This window comes from Gnatocerus cornutus, chromosome 2 (genome assembly GCF_029298725.1).
Source record: "Gnatocerus cornutus isolate USDA-ARS CGAHR chromosome 2, icGnaCorn1.1, whole genome shotgun sequence".
NCBI lineage: Eukaryota > Metazoa > Arthropoda > Insecta > Coleoptera > Tenebrionidae > Gnatocerus > Gnatocerus cornutus.
This window is the reverse complement of record NC_142234.1, coordinates 13,596,198-13,611,290: the sequence shown is the minus strand read 5'-3', so window position 1 is coordinate 13,611,290 and position 15,093 is coordinate 13,596,198. Positions and strand designations below refer to the sequence as shown.

The following is a 15,093-nucleotide window of genomic DNA, read 5'->3' as shown; positions in this document are numbered from 1 at the left end:
TTTTACTCGTGTTGGGAGCTAGTTTATAGTGTCTCGTAGATGTTATCAAGTTGTACAGTGATAATGTAACAAACTCATTGTACTGTAACAGGTTACATTGCTTAGTTCTGCCAACAGCTGCATACTGAGATTTCATCCTCCAAACTATTTCTAATCAACGTAATAAATTGTCCATTACGATTAACCCAAACAGTCTTTCAATGGAACAATAGAGTCAAGTTTGTGCAGTATTACTACCTAATTAGCCTTAATGTTTGCTAACTCTCTTTACTCGCACCTCCCAGAACTATAGCCCGGACTAATATGGATTTAATCGTGGTGAAAAATTAGCAATGACAATGAAAAAGCGGCGTCACCAAAAATATTAACAAACCCGAGCTGTTTTGCATCACATTACGAATTTATTATTAATGGTCGCCCCATACGACTTTCTTCTCGAGGCTATTCCGTAAATTTACAAGATAAAAAGAAACAATATAGGCGAAGGAAAGCGTGCTTCCGGAAATATATTACTACTCCTGTTCTGAATTTAAAGCTTCTGTGACCTTAAAACCTATTGTGCCGTGCCGGTGAAGGGACAGCTTTTTCAACGCGGAGCTATTGGATTTATATTTTTAACATTTAATTTTTGGAGCTTTGGAGCTTTTTGTACCGAAAAATGAGTTCTGTCGGCACAAAGACAAAAGTAACGTTATTAAGAAATTTGCCGCTGTCTGTCAACATATAATGTTCGCAGTGTTTCACTACTCTCCGTACAAACAAGAGGAAGCTTCATAAAGAATACTTTATTAAAGAGAACTACGCTTTCGATAAATTTTGCAACATCCATTATAACTTTATCGCCTTGTTTGTTGTGTTTTAACTTGCATTTTAAATGTTTGTTTATCCGAATATCCGAATAGTTAGTAATTGCAGATTTATGCAAACAACGAACCAAATATTAAACAAATTATTGTTGCTGCATCAAACATAAAATAGAACAAATTCATGGATGATCAACGAGTTGTTTTTATAGCAACTTTATACCTCATGGAAATGATATTATCGCTACCAACTGACGGTATTAATGGAATAGCAAACAAGGGAGAAAAAATCGAGCTAGCAGCAGTCTGAAAAATATAAATTTATTTAATATTGTCAGCACTGTTTCAGAGGCAACAATAACAAAATTGTCAATTAATTGTGCTCTTTGCAGAAGCGAGATTCGAAAGTAAACTCCCACGAAATTTTTATTCTATCTTTCGCCGTAGTTGTCCGTAAACTTAAAGTACTCAGTAATTTAGTTTCCACTCCAAAGATTGAAACAATTATTTTTAATTACCTTTCTTATATTTACGTTGTTCTATTTCAACAGATCCGTTTATCAGATTAAAACAAATTCTTTGTTCTTTTAATTAATGCAGTCCTGACGAACTCTTAAAGTTCGTTCTGCATTTATTGCTTCTAATAAAAAATAGATAAAATTGATCCTGGTCTAACTTTAAAGAATTTAATGAAAAAAAAATACGTTAAAGACCTCAACTAATAAACATCAAAAGATATTAATGCTTTCATTTGGTTTCACTACTAGACCGCCTGTTTCCGAACTGAGAAATTAAATTTCTCGCCTACAAATAGATAAAGAAAAGTGTATTTTGTATTGCCTATATTAAGTTAAATATTTAGGATATTTTCGCTCACATAAAACCTACAACTTGAGAAAATAAATAAAATAAAAAATTTACGGTATTTCAGCAAGTCTTTCTAGGAAAGGCGGATGCGCCGGGTTAAATTTGTTTATGTATTTGTACCATCTTTGATTTAATGTTTGTTGACAAAGGACATAACCCATATTATAATACAATAATGATCCTCTCCTGTTTTTCCTCAGATAAATTCATTCCGTGTAAATGTTCTCTTGAGTAAACACGAAAGAAAAACACTCCTACTGCAACGCAAAGTCAATCCTCTGCAGTATTCTAAATTAATGAAAAATAAATAAATTTCCACACACAAGAAACAGTCGTGTTTGAAATCTTTGAGCATCAGTTAGAATGTAAAGTAAAACATGAATTTTAATTCAACTTTTTCAACCCGCCCACAAACAGTCGCGGTGTTGTGTTAAGAAAATCAAAGAGATTTTAGAATTACCGAGGAGGTTGAATAATAAATATTTGTAAAACGATACCACAGAAATTATTATATTTTATCTTTGTTGAGCGAGGCAAAATCCAATACATTTGATGACGTGCGTCCTAATTCGGTCTTGTTAGTAATGAAAACATTATCTTCACCTGCAATTTTAAAGTGTTTGGGTCAATTTTTAACTACTCAGGTGATAAATTATAACTTTTGCTTTTCACTTGACATGTATTATTAACCTCGTGCTTGAATAGCTGGTCCTGATGCGAATGGAGATTAGCTGATGGGTTTGAACAGATAGATCCTATAAATTTTGTCACGGGAAGTCACAACGGACTTAGCAAACAATGCCACTGCCAGGAGCAACACCTAATAAAACATATTCCCCTCTAGATTATCCAAGGAAATGAGTAGATATTTTAGTAATTAGATTTATTGGGTTTCGACAAAGCGGTATTAAATTAATTAAAGTTTTAATCGATTTCTCGCGTAGAAAATACTTATTATTTGTCAATCAGTTCACACAACTGCTGAAAACCGTCAAACAGATAAAATATTGATAAATCCGGACTTTGAATGGCAACTCCCAGTCATGTGGTTTTGACACTACCGCATTTCAAAACCTGTCGGCGCTCCTTGATTAAATTCCCGTTTGCGTGTACTTTCACAGAAGAATAAATCACCCTCACATCAATTTCATTTTTTCTTTGTTTATAAAAAACAGAAAATGATGAAAAACCCTAAATAATTAATTCCGTCAACGCATGGGGACACTTTTCATTATTTTTAGGTAAAGAGAATTTTACAAACGGTGGCGACTTTTTAATTTACCCTCCGGCTCTACACGCTTAATTTGTCGTATGTAAATCTGAAAATTCAACTTGTGCTTGAATGTTTCCAAGTTCATTTGAACATTTGTCGTTTTGTTAAAAACGTAATATTACAGTTCGTCTTATATCAATTATCCTGCACGCTCGTAAGCACGTGGAAAGTTTAAGTTTAGTTTTCGCATGACTTTTTCCTTTTTGAGCACTTAATAATTCTCAAGACCGACATTCAGTATTTAATGTTTATTTTGTGAAATACAGCATGAAATTGTCGTGTTAGAGCTGAAGGTATATCTATTTCCCTTTAATATTGGAGTCGGTTAGATATTACAATTTTCCACTAGTTCGGCGTTGACCTCTAATCAATTACGACCTATTTATTATTCAGATTTGTATCAATTTCTGTTGGTAATACCACTGCAAACTCACTTGAATAAACCCGGAAATGACTTTAATCTCCATTATTGGAAAGCGAATACATTTTATTACAACTGGTCTCTGTAGTGGCCACTTTATCTCAAGATTTATATAAATGTCTTTGTAAATGTCCAAAATTGGTCACTACGGAATAAAACGATCGTTCTCTTGAGAGCATTGTTAAAAAATGAACTCTCCAAATCTCCGAACAAATTCTAAACCAGTCGACACAATAGCGAGCACTAGAAGTAAATATCACAAAAATCTTTTAGCGCTTGAAAATAAAAAAAAATGTAAGCGTATTTTCCATTTATCGGAGCTTTTTGATGTTTTATTTATCACATTTCAGCTTGATTAAGTACAATAACATTCAATTAAAAAATTGCTCAAGAAATGTAAATTTAATTCTGAAATTAATTATTACAGGGAAATTTCAATCAATGTCGGATGCAGAAAAAATCGGTAAATTTAATTTTCTGAGCGCACATTCGCACTTCGAATCATTAATTTCAGATTTCAAGACCAATATGTGTGTAGAAGTTTATATCCACAGCCAAGAGTCCCTGTCATAATCTAAGATTTCCAAATTAATTTTACTTAGTTCGTTTTCTTTCGCCCAGAGCTCTATAACACTCTTCTCACTGTAGTACAGTTCCGGATAAAAATTTCTAATGTTTTCTAATCTCCTCTTCAGTCTTTGGAATGTCGCGTAATTCCGAGCACCAACGTCGTTTAAATTTTTTTTAAATTTTGAATGAGCTACTTTTTGTTTCTTTTTTATACATTCTAAAATTAAAAGTTTTAATTGTACCTACTTATACCCACTCACGTTTAAAGTTTAATTTAGTTTTGTCTTCTGGAACCACGAAATTATTTATCAATAGATTCACTGCTTCTGAAGAGAATTCTTTACTTTTACTTATGATAGGTCCGTTTTCGTCCTTGTTTTCATTGGTAATTGTTTCATACTTAATTTTCTTGTTTTTGTGGCGGAAAAACGACATTTCGATCAGAAAGTGACACGTGAATGTGTCAAAGTACTCTCTTGTTTGTACCTCCACGTCAGATAAAAATAGATGATTTAATAAAAATTTCTTAACTTTTGATTTTAAAGCGGTTTCTTCTGTAGAACGCACGTTAATTTAATTCACAGTTTATTAGCTTATCTGATTGTTCTCGAAAATCATAACCGGGCTTATAACTCAATTTGGCGGTCTATCTATCTGTGTTTGTCGTAGTTTCAAGAGCTTCAGGCTTGTTTAGGCGGTAAACATTAACACATGTGGAAATATGTAAATATGTATAACGTCGAAGATGAGTATGCTAGCAAATAAACAATAGAATTATAAAGCTCTGCCCTTTGAAGCTTGAGGCTGATTTGTTGTTTACTTACCGAGTGGATGTAGGTTGATGAAAAACACGAACATGTTTTTGCGACGCGGATACGCAATTGGAAATGACATAAATATCTTTTCTGGTTTATAAATATTAAACAAAAATGTAGTGACTCTATGAAGAGCAATGGTTCGAAATGAATACGCTTCTAATTTGATTAACAATTTCATTCAGTTTTATGAACGCTGACAATTCAACTGCGAATTCAGTCGGTCAGTCGTTAATCTGAATCCAATCATCAATTTTTTATGGGTTTTTGGAAAAGCGGTGGAAAACGTAGCAATGTCAAAGACTATTTTGTCGGAATAGCTCTTGGCCTTTTTCCCAAATTGATAGCGAACTTTCCAGCCAATCATCCATTATGTAGTTGTTTTATTTCAAGCTGACCACGTCTCTAATTAACGAAGCAGGATTAATGATTTCGTTTACCATACAAATTAAAAGTCATTAAAGCAAATAATAATTGATGTCTTCCCTGGTGACAAATTGTTTTTAGCAACCGCGAAATCTGTTACGCATTCAAGAGGAAAATCCGTTTTTATTTCCAATAATTTTTCACCGGATTTTTTCATGCCTCTTCTTGTTAGTCACATTTTAACTTAATATTTTTAAGGTATGAGACGTTTTTATCAAGTTACGAATTGTGATCTCGGTGATTCATTAATTATTTTCCGAACACAGACACTAATTGGCCTTCTCTTAATAAATAATTCAATTAAGGGACTCCTCCTCTCTCACAGCTGAAGAATCATCGCAAGTCTTTAAATGATAGAATAATTAAAGAGGTAATTATCTCTTGCTCATTTATTTACCAAAATTAAATTAATCATAATCAGTTTTCCGAACGCCCATCTCCGATTTGTCAAATCCCTCCGATAGAATTTCAAAGGAAATAGAATATTGGTTATAATAAAACTTTATCTGCTGGTATTATTCTAGGATTTTCTTGCTCAAGAGCCGATTGCGGCTTATATCTGCCGCCACAATCGATAAAATTAGATTTCATTTAACTCTAAGTAATAAAACAAATAATCTATCGAGTTGAGTCTTATAGGAACCGGATATATCTTTAGAAGATAAAAATACAGGAAATATTCGTTTTATTGAAACTGTGATAAGGTAAAGTCGCTGGTGGTTCTTCGACTCCCAGTTGCGATTCCGATATAACATTTTTATTAAAAACGAACATAAAATGGATACCGACTTAAATAAAATCCGAACACCGTTCTTTTATTGTATATGAATTTTACTACATATACGATATATCGGTAAATTGCACGTTAGCATTTAATTAAATGTAAACGACCGAACCAATTCCCGTTTAAATTGAACTCTGTTATAAATCTTATTAATCTTCAAGTTAAACAAGAAGAAAATGTCCAAATTGTCCTTAGACCTTTAAACGAGTGTAACTTAACTGAAAAATTATTTAAACTCTCGTAAAATCTGCCACTTTGCGAGGGATTTATTATGAGAATTCGCGCAATTATATGGCAAAAATATCTTTCCGCTCCGAGTTATTTATTAAAGTCTAACTAAATGCCATTCCATCTGCCTACGCGGCGTCCATAAATTTCTAAATTGATTACCGAATTGTACGAGTGATGCTTTTAAAGCATTGATAAATAACTTAGAAGTAAATTCGTAAATTATTTAAAAGGAAATTTTGTAATAAATAATAGATAAAGCCCTGTTAAAACCTAACAAGTTTATGTCATATCTCGCTGTAGAAACCGAGAATATCTTAGCGTACAAAAGTTCTCATTAAAAAGTCTATAGAAATATGGATAAACTGTTTTCAGAAATTGTCGGCGGATTTCCGTGTTCGCACTTTTCATTTTCCTAAAACTCTGGATGTCGCAGACCGGAACAGATGAGTTAATTAACTATTTTGCAACAGATCTCAAACTTTCGGAATTTACGTCTAAATTAAAGCAGCAACTCGGTTTATTAATAATTCGTTTCGAAATGCATATCTGGCCAGTTTTAACAAAATTAAAAGTGTGCCAATATTTAATTAAAACTGACTTATACAAGTTATAATATCAACCCTCTATCAATTGATTTTCGTGCTTTTGCATGCGTGAGTTTCATAATTTATCAGTCATCTACATAAGAGCACAACACGTAACACCAATTTTTACATTTGTTACATAAAAAGGTATGTTGCGGACAAAAACTGCTCGAGACAAGTTGTCATATTTTATTGGAACATAATTGAATGAAAGTTCCGGACTGTGCTCACAAACTTAATCGAAATGTTTGAATATAACTTCGACATTTGTCTTATGAAATTGTATTAGATACCAGCATTGCAAATTGAAATCGTATCAAAAAGAGCAATATTGGCTTCTAGCGATTTTTAGAATCGCTGTGTTTGGTCAGTTTAAAATGCTAGAAAGTTTGTGCAAACTATAATTGGTGCTTACTGTTAAGGGGATATCTAACAAACTGTAACGGTAAATTCTGCTTCAAAATTCTGCGTAAAGGAAAAATTATATGAAACATTTTAAACATCCAAACGTTAAATGTAGCATCTCCCTTCAACCCTCATTATTTGTAGACGGCACTCTTTTAGTGAGTTACCCATGGTCAGTCTGCTTACTACGGTAATAAAACCATAAATAAAAACTACTTCTTAAAACCCCAGCCCAAGTGGTTTAGATTATTATTACCATCATCTTGTGGTCAGGACAATAGCTAATAGTTTTGACTGCACTGATGGCCAAATTATTATTGCCCATGGCCAGTAAATCTTAAATACTTTGATAGTTGAGTCCGATACTTTACAAATTACACCCATGAAACTTAATAATTAATTGTAATTATTAAGTTCTATTAAGTTCTATTAAGTAATCTCATTATTATTATTTAATGTTTATCTTCATAAATAAATTAAATTTTTCCCGAAAAGATGAGATTTGTGTAATTGCAAAAATTGAAGAATTAATAGATGCACTGAGATCTTCGAATTTTGTCCAAGATTTTTGTAAATATAACAATAAATAGTGAACATAATTATAAATAATTAAATTATAAATAATAATTATATTCTGTTGTTTTAGTGATTGATCTATCTTTTAAAACCTTTAAATTACGAGAAATTTTTCAGTCTTTTCACCACCCCAAAGTCATAATTTTGACAACAAGACGTTATACTACTGTCTGGTTGTTCTCAAAATACGTATGTGTGAATTTTGAAAAGTCTACGTATGTGAAATGCTAAAAATTATTTCGCTTTCAGCCAAGTTTTCGTATTTAATTAATGAAAAAGTCATTAAATATTCACTTTACAAAAATTGTATATAGCATTTAACATAGTGCACGTTGAACAGATTCATATGCAAAAAACAGAAACCAATTTACTCAAGTAGTTTTCGAGTAATCGTGTTTGGAAAAATACATTGAATTTGCCTTATATTGAAATTTGTTCGAAATCTCCTTAAAAAATAAAGATAAAGACAAATATTTATCACCTAAACTATTCTAAAACAATTTAAAATCCTAATTCATCAGATATAAAGTTCAAAATTTTGAAATGATTGTCCTCAAAACTACGTTCAGTTTGAATGAAAGAGAAAAATCTTGTTTCAGGCAAATTTAAGATTTTGTGTGTTTATGGAAAAGCTTCAGTTGTAAACTATCCCTTCGGCTACAAAATTGATTTATGGTACCCGCATTTCTACCTACCAGACAGACCTCTCTGGTACAGAGAAAAGAGATGTCACTGCTAGACAAGGATAACATGCTTCGAATATGAAATTTTCCAAACACGATTTCTCAAAAACTATTAACTTTAAAAAAAATCTGTTTGGTCGACATTATGTAAAATTAGTCTACGCATGTGGAATGCTAAACATTAATTTGCTTTCTGCCAAGTTTTTGTATTTAATTAATCAAAAAGTCATTAAATATTCACTTTACAAAAATTGTATATAGCATTCAACATAGTGCTCGTTGAACAGATTCATATGCAAAAAACAGAAAGCAATTTACTCAAATAGTTTTCGAGTAATCGTGTTTGGAAAAATATATTGAATTTGCCCTATACTGAAATTTGTTTGATATCCCCTTAAGTAGTAAAGTCACAAAAGTGGTTTATGATTTTACTATTTTTACTACTAGCACAATTACGACCACAAAGATAGGTCTATTTGTAAGTTTATTTTGCATGTACAAGGTCCGGCAACACTTGTGTCTACCCCCAAAATCGTCTTTAATTTTAAAGAGAAAATTTTGAAAATTTGCATACGCATAACTATGAGCGTATGCAAATTTTCAAAATTTTATCTTTAAAATTAAAGACGATTTTAAGGGTGGACACAAGTGTTGCCGGACCCTGTATAGATTCATTATTTCTGACCTAAAACCAGAAAAACAATTTTATTTTTGACATATATATTGTTTCTTTGCATCCCCGCTAAATATTTAGCTTAATGTAGGCAACCCAAAATACGCTTTTTTTATCTTCTTGTAGAACAGAAATTTTATTGTATAGTTTGCAATCAGATGCCATAATGAGATGTTCTAAGCTAGATATTATAATAAGTAATAAAATTAGTAAGCACCCGAACCGTTTGGTCAACCAATTATGTCGTTGAGACAGAGAATAATAACCCTAAATTTTCGCAGTAAGCGTAAATCCCATACACAAGTATTAACTTTCATACTTTCCCTTTGTTTACCTTACAACACGGAGCACAACTCCCTCGAAAAACCAAATTAAAAAATTCGTCGTCCGACCAACCCTTCGGAATAATTCAGTATTTTTTACGTTTTGTAAAATTAATCCGAGGCAAATTTGCTCCACCAGAGCAAACGTATTTATTTTTTACAAGCTTTCACATAAAAGGAAATAATGGCACACATTCAATTTTCTCGGTCTGATTAGCTGTGAATTCATGAAATACCTCTCTCCGTGCATCGCAGACAAACCAACATAAAGATACAACAGCGGTATTATTCGGGGGAAACCGAAAAATATATTGCCCCGTCCTCAAGATAGAATAGATATAAATATTTGATATTTAGAGTGCACGTCACGTGTGTTCTGCTACATCTCGATAACATCCAGTTTATCGGATTATGGTCGGTGCCAGGAATGCTGCTTTTAATATCGCTAATTTTCGGATGAACACACCTACAGTCGCTCACAGAGGCCATTTCGGTCCTGTACGACCGTTATTTTGCATATTCACTAACCCGGAATCACGCCACTTGCTCTAAATTAACTGGAATATGCTATACTATGGATGGGGTTATACGCGAAGAAGTTCATTTCAACTTTGCACTAATGACTAATGTTGGAACTTTTAATGATGCGATTGATAAATGATAAACTATTACCAAAGCAAACTAATTTTCCGACGTAATCCACGTGTATACCAGATTTATTAGCGGCACGCCAAGAAACGCTCAGATTTATCTAGCAAATTTAACGTTATCTAATTTTTATAACGGGAATTATTTTAAGAAAACATATATGCATGTTCCTATATTAATTCCACGCCATTTATTTTTGTCACAAAAATGGTGGAGGCGCCGGGTAAAAAAACCAGCGCAGTGTTTTCAAACAACTTCGTTGTACACAGCTGTGCGGTAAATACTTAAATTATCATCTTACATTAAATGTCATTCCACATTATCTGAAGATAACGCTAGAATAGAATTATCTGGAGTTCCTTTGAATTTTGAACATCTGCCAGTTTTCATAAACAGCCATCCTCAGTTAATGACACATCACGCTATCATCCATACAACTTGAATCCTGCTATTCTTTTTAGAACAACAGTTGAGATCTCACAATCCGATTAACCCTAATTTGCCGTTTCAGCAGTTAACAGATAAATTTTTTCTTTAGGCATCACGCATCGCTAAGCGTGTTTATCAAGATGGTGAGCGACGTGTAATTCGACGACATAATTTATGTGCGTGATAAATAGAAGCGGAACAATCGTACATGTAAGGAAGGAAAGCGAAATTCAGATCTGCTACATATTTGTCAGCTGTCTGGATGTTTTGGAAGAGGAGAAACACAGAGAGAATAATATAGCCTAGTTTGAAGTTAGCAAGACGTAGTCGCAGAATTGGCAACCTCAAATAGTCCTATTTAATGCATTACACTCGCTTCAGGCGCCCCCATGTACTGTCTTGCTAAATGCGCTCTCGTGATACATAGTTAATGCCTTTAGTATTCCATTGCAGCGTGGCTTCAATCTGCCACATTTCTAGTGCAGGCTTCGAGGCGACCTATTTAATTTAATCATTGATACTATTTGAAGTAGTGAATATAATTAATTAAATAGGATTTTAAGATTTTATCTAGATATAATGGCTATTCGCACAGACACAATTTATCCACAAAATGAATAATGGTTCTGTTTGACAGATAGCTCACCCTGTTGATGTCGTTTTTGGCTGATTTGTGATCTGTCTCCCCACAGGAGTAAGTTTTTCAGTTCTACTTTCCAATATCCGAAAATTAAACGCATACGCATAACATTGAAATGACCTGCTGAAACACAATTAGGCAGTTGGAAAATCCTCGTGACAGGTTTCCTAATTGGACTTGTCAATGAGTCTTTCATGTAAACCGCATTATATGAACTGTGTCTTAATTAATGCAAACTACAAGAATAATCTGATTTCTCCAAGGAGCAAATTAGTTTTAGGAACCTTCATGTGTCTCCGAAATTATAATAGGATTATATTCACTTTTGTGCCATTAGGTAGTAAATTATTTCAGACATAAAATACCTGAGAGAAAGAGGCCTCAGCAAAGTGTTATAAATACGCCACAAGGGAATGCTGATTTACTAAATGAATTGTCTATAAGGGTATTATTGTGGGTTGGTACTTAATTTTCATATTCTGTTACAAGGATTTTTTCGGAAGATTGCGTGGAAATGTAGTAATAAAAGTTAAAAAATTAATCGTACTTTTAAAAACTTTAATAACTCTAATCTCTTATTTAGGTTTATGCGAAAAAAAATGTGTGGCTTTACCAAGCAATCTTTTAGAGCTGATTCTAACTTTACATTCAATTTTCTTCTAACAACTCAAGAATAAGCTGAAGAAATTTTAGACTATTTCGATAGACAAGAATTTCGGTGCTTTAAGGAATCCCAAGATTAAGTTTGAATAGTCTGAACATCCTTAAGATGTTAATAAACATTTGAACACGCAAAAAAGAATAAAACAATTTGAAGAACTGAAGCCTTTAAAATATGAAAAAATTGATACCTAAATAAAATAGATCGGAACAAAAGAATATTGAGCGACAAAGAATAATTTAAAAAATTTCAAGCTTGTGTTACATATTCTGCAACAATATGTTGATATTTCCGTAGATTATGTCCACTGTCTTTAGTAAGCAGACTATCGTATCAATAATTGCCCTGCAGATAATTACTTAACAAAATATTAAACGTCATAGTACTCCCTCGATCACCTACACTGGTCTCAGCAGCTCTCCATTGAAACAGTAATTAACCGTAACTCATTACCGCGGCAATTACTTATGTGACACATTGCAGAAATGACCCAAGGGGTAGATTCATGTCCACAAGTTTCGAGTATCGAGAAGTTGGAGCGTCTATTTCGCTAAAGTTTTCAAATTGTCAGCCAAACATATATTATTTTCGAAGTTCCTACACATACTTGGGTTGTGCTGCGCTTCAACGAACAGGGAAACACATGTGACTCTAATGAACGGCTTCAGTTTCATGTAATTTCGTTTCTCCTGCGCTCCACTTCCCTACTTATTTAAATTGGACCGTGTTATTAGTTGTGGTTAAAAAGGCTTTAACGAGTCGATGTTTAAATGAGAGTCATAGATACTACCCATGTTGACATTCCTCGGACATTCACGTTTGTATAATACTGCAAGAAATCTAGGAAATTGGAAATGAGTAATTGTGAATGTAAAGAGAGTCCGTATTTTCCTGTGGGAGTACAAAATTTTGTTGAGAACGTTATGGCGGTAGTGGGGGTGACGGTTGGTATTTCTAATGAGATAACATTTTAGATCTAAACAGCATACAAGAGCTACGGATTAAACTAAATACACATTTAGTTTGATGTAGAAATAACTTTGTTATGCGCATAGTCCTTTATACTTGTTAATCTATTATTATTGATTAAAATAGTTGTTATGTTAATTTGACTTGGGTTATGCGAAATACTAAAAAAGCAGTTTAAAGCCAGCAACTATTTTTATTATCAGCACAAATAATTACATAAATACAAAAAATGGGTTTTTCTTCAAGCGAAACAAAATTTTTTGTTATGAACCACAATATCCCAGGTATTGTTTCGCAGTTAAAAAATATTCACATTATATTACTAATAATATGTTAGTTCCAAAAACAATCACATCTCCGCTACGGTTATGCAATTTGAGCGCCATTTTGAGTTTCTGTTTATCTGTTATTTCTATCCGACAGTGGGATGAACACTGCAATGTTAAGCCCAAATGTTTATAAAAATAATATTTTAAACGGTATGTCGAATTGAATTTATTAAATAGAGACCACAACACTTGCGACGGCAATTCAAACTGAAAACGCTTGAAGAAAAAATCGTATAATATTATTCGGAGCAGAATTACTTTTTGTATTTCATCATTCATTTCATTAAACAAAACAGAAAATACATCATAATGAACAAAAAGGTTGAAGAATCTCTGGATCACATTCATTCTAAACAGCCTCATAAACACATCGCTGCTTTCCATGGGCAAAATTAAGTACTTAAAATATAAAAATATACAAAAACAGTCCATCACAACAATTAATTAATTAATAAATGTTAAATCTTGGGTAAACAGCCATAACACAATCTAAATGAAAAAGTTGATACTAATTCAACAATCACTACTTTTCGCGCGGTGATACTTTTTTTATAAAGTGAAAAAAATCCATAAATTTTCGTTTTTGCACTACCTGAGCGAGCTTATAGTCTAAAATGCCATTACTAAGGTATATAGTTTTTCTAATTTTACTGTATAATTAGAAGGAAGTGAAGACAAGCCATCCAGTCTATGTAACGCCACAGATTTTTCTAGCGTAGAAAATCTGCTAGGACTGTAAACAGATTAGCAATTAAAAACACAATTATTATACATATATACATTATACAACATTACATTTATTATATACATTATTACATTTAATGACAGACAATTCATACCTAGGTTTTTCTTTCTTATGAAATAACATGGTATATTTGCTAATTGATGGAGTAAAGCGGTACGGTAGAAGATTATGGATTTCAAGGCGCCTAGAAAAGAGCATTAGCTATTTAACAGCAAAGAAAAATGTTCTCAACCTGTAAAAATCATCATCCTCTCCTCCCCAACCATAAAACTGATTAGATAAACCATTAATTCCCAGAAACTGCTCTGATGAAATGGCAACAGCCCCACCAAACAAAGTCAAGTATGGCAAATTATATCTAAAAAAGTAGTGCTAGTAGCAGCGCCAAAGTCTTAAAGTCAGACTAACCTAAAAACATCTAAACTACTAGACATGTGTCGTGGTTTCTTACTGCAGCTGTATATATTTCCACTGTTGACTGGTATTAAATCCACGTCATGTAATATGAGACAAGGATAATCCATATCAATCGCAACTTTAGCTCCATAATTTAACATCTTCGCGCGATTAAATGCTAAGTTATCACTCTGATTCACAATAAAAATTCTGTAAAGTAAACGTTGGTTTTGTAAAAAATTGTGCATGTAATTTAAAAATATTTCCAGCTGTTGAGATCGATTCCTGTAAGGAACTATCAAAGCTACTTTCAGCAGAGGATTACACGACCGTGGAACATATTCGCCACCTAAAGAAACATATTATCCGTGTTAAAACAGCAAAATAAAAATACCTTGTCTGGGTTTGTAAAACCGCCTTTGCTCCATGACGGTGGAGACATCCACATCAGTATTATTTACGATCACATCTTCATAATCACAATATTTAAGGTTAGGTTTGTTTGTTCGAACATGTTCAAATAATAGTTCGTCGTATACATCTTCCAAAGCGATGTAATTGTAATGTCGTGCATGACGCGTTGGCCAGTAAATTGCAAAACAGGCAATGATGCTACAGCAGACGAAAATACATTTTGTTTTCATTCTTGGTGTCACATTTTTGACAGGTGCAGTTATCTGAAGTTAGCGATTAAACGTAGATTACATTATCTATCAATCATTGTATTGTACTTTAATAAAGTAAAAAACATAACGTTGTTGTGTGCTTAGTCTTTATAATAATTTATACTCTTTATAATAATTTAGCGCTATCCAGTTTTTCGATTGGATGCACACGGGTTT

The 15,093-nt window shown here is 32.8% G+C and overlaps 1 protein-coding gene across 1 annotated transcript; it reads right to left on the bottom strand.

The window, feature by feature from the left end:
• Positions 1–12,954: 12,954 nt before the first annotated feature.
• beta4GalNAcTB (beta1,4-N-acetylgalactosaminyltransferase B) lies at positions 12,955–15,045 on the bottom strand. The gene is made up of 5 exons (XM_088050528.1): positions 14,646–15,045; positions 14,264–14,600; positions 14,088–14,213; positions 13,950–14,039; positions 12,955–13,843 (listed from the first exon to the last, which is right to left on the bottom strand). Exons 1-5 carry the CDS (start codon positions 14,893–14,895, stop codon positions 13,720–13,722), a joined length of 927 nt encoding a protein of 308 aa, XP_087906654.1. The 5' UTR covers positions 14,896–15,045; the 3' UTR covers positions 12,955–13,719.
• Positions 15,046–15,093: the final 48 nt, after the last annotated feature.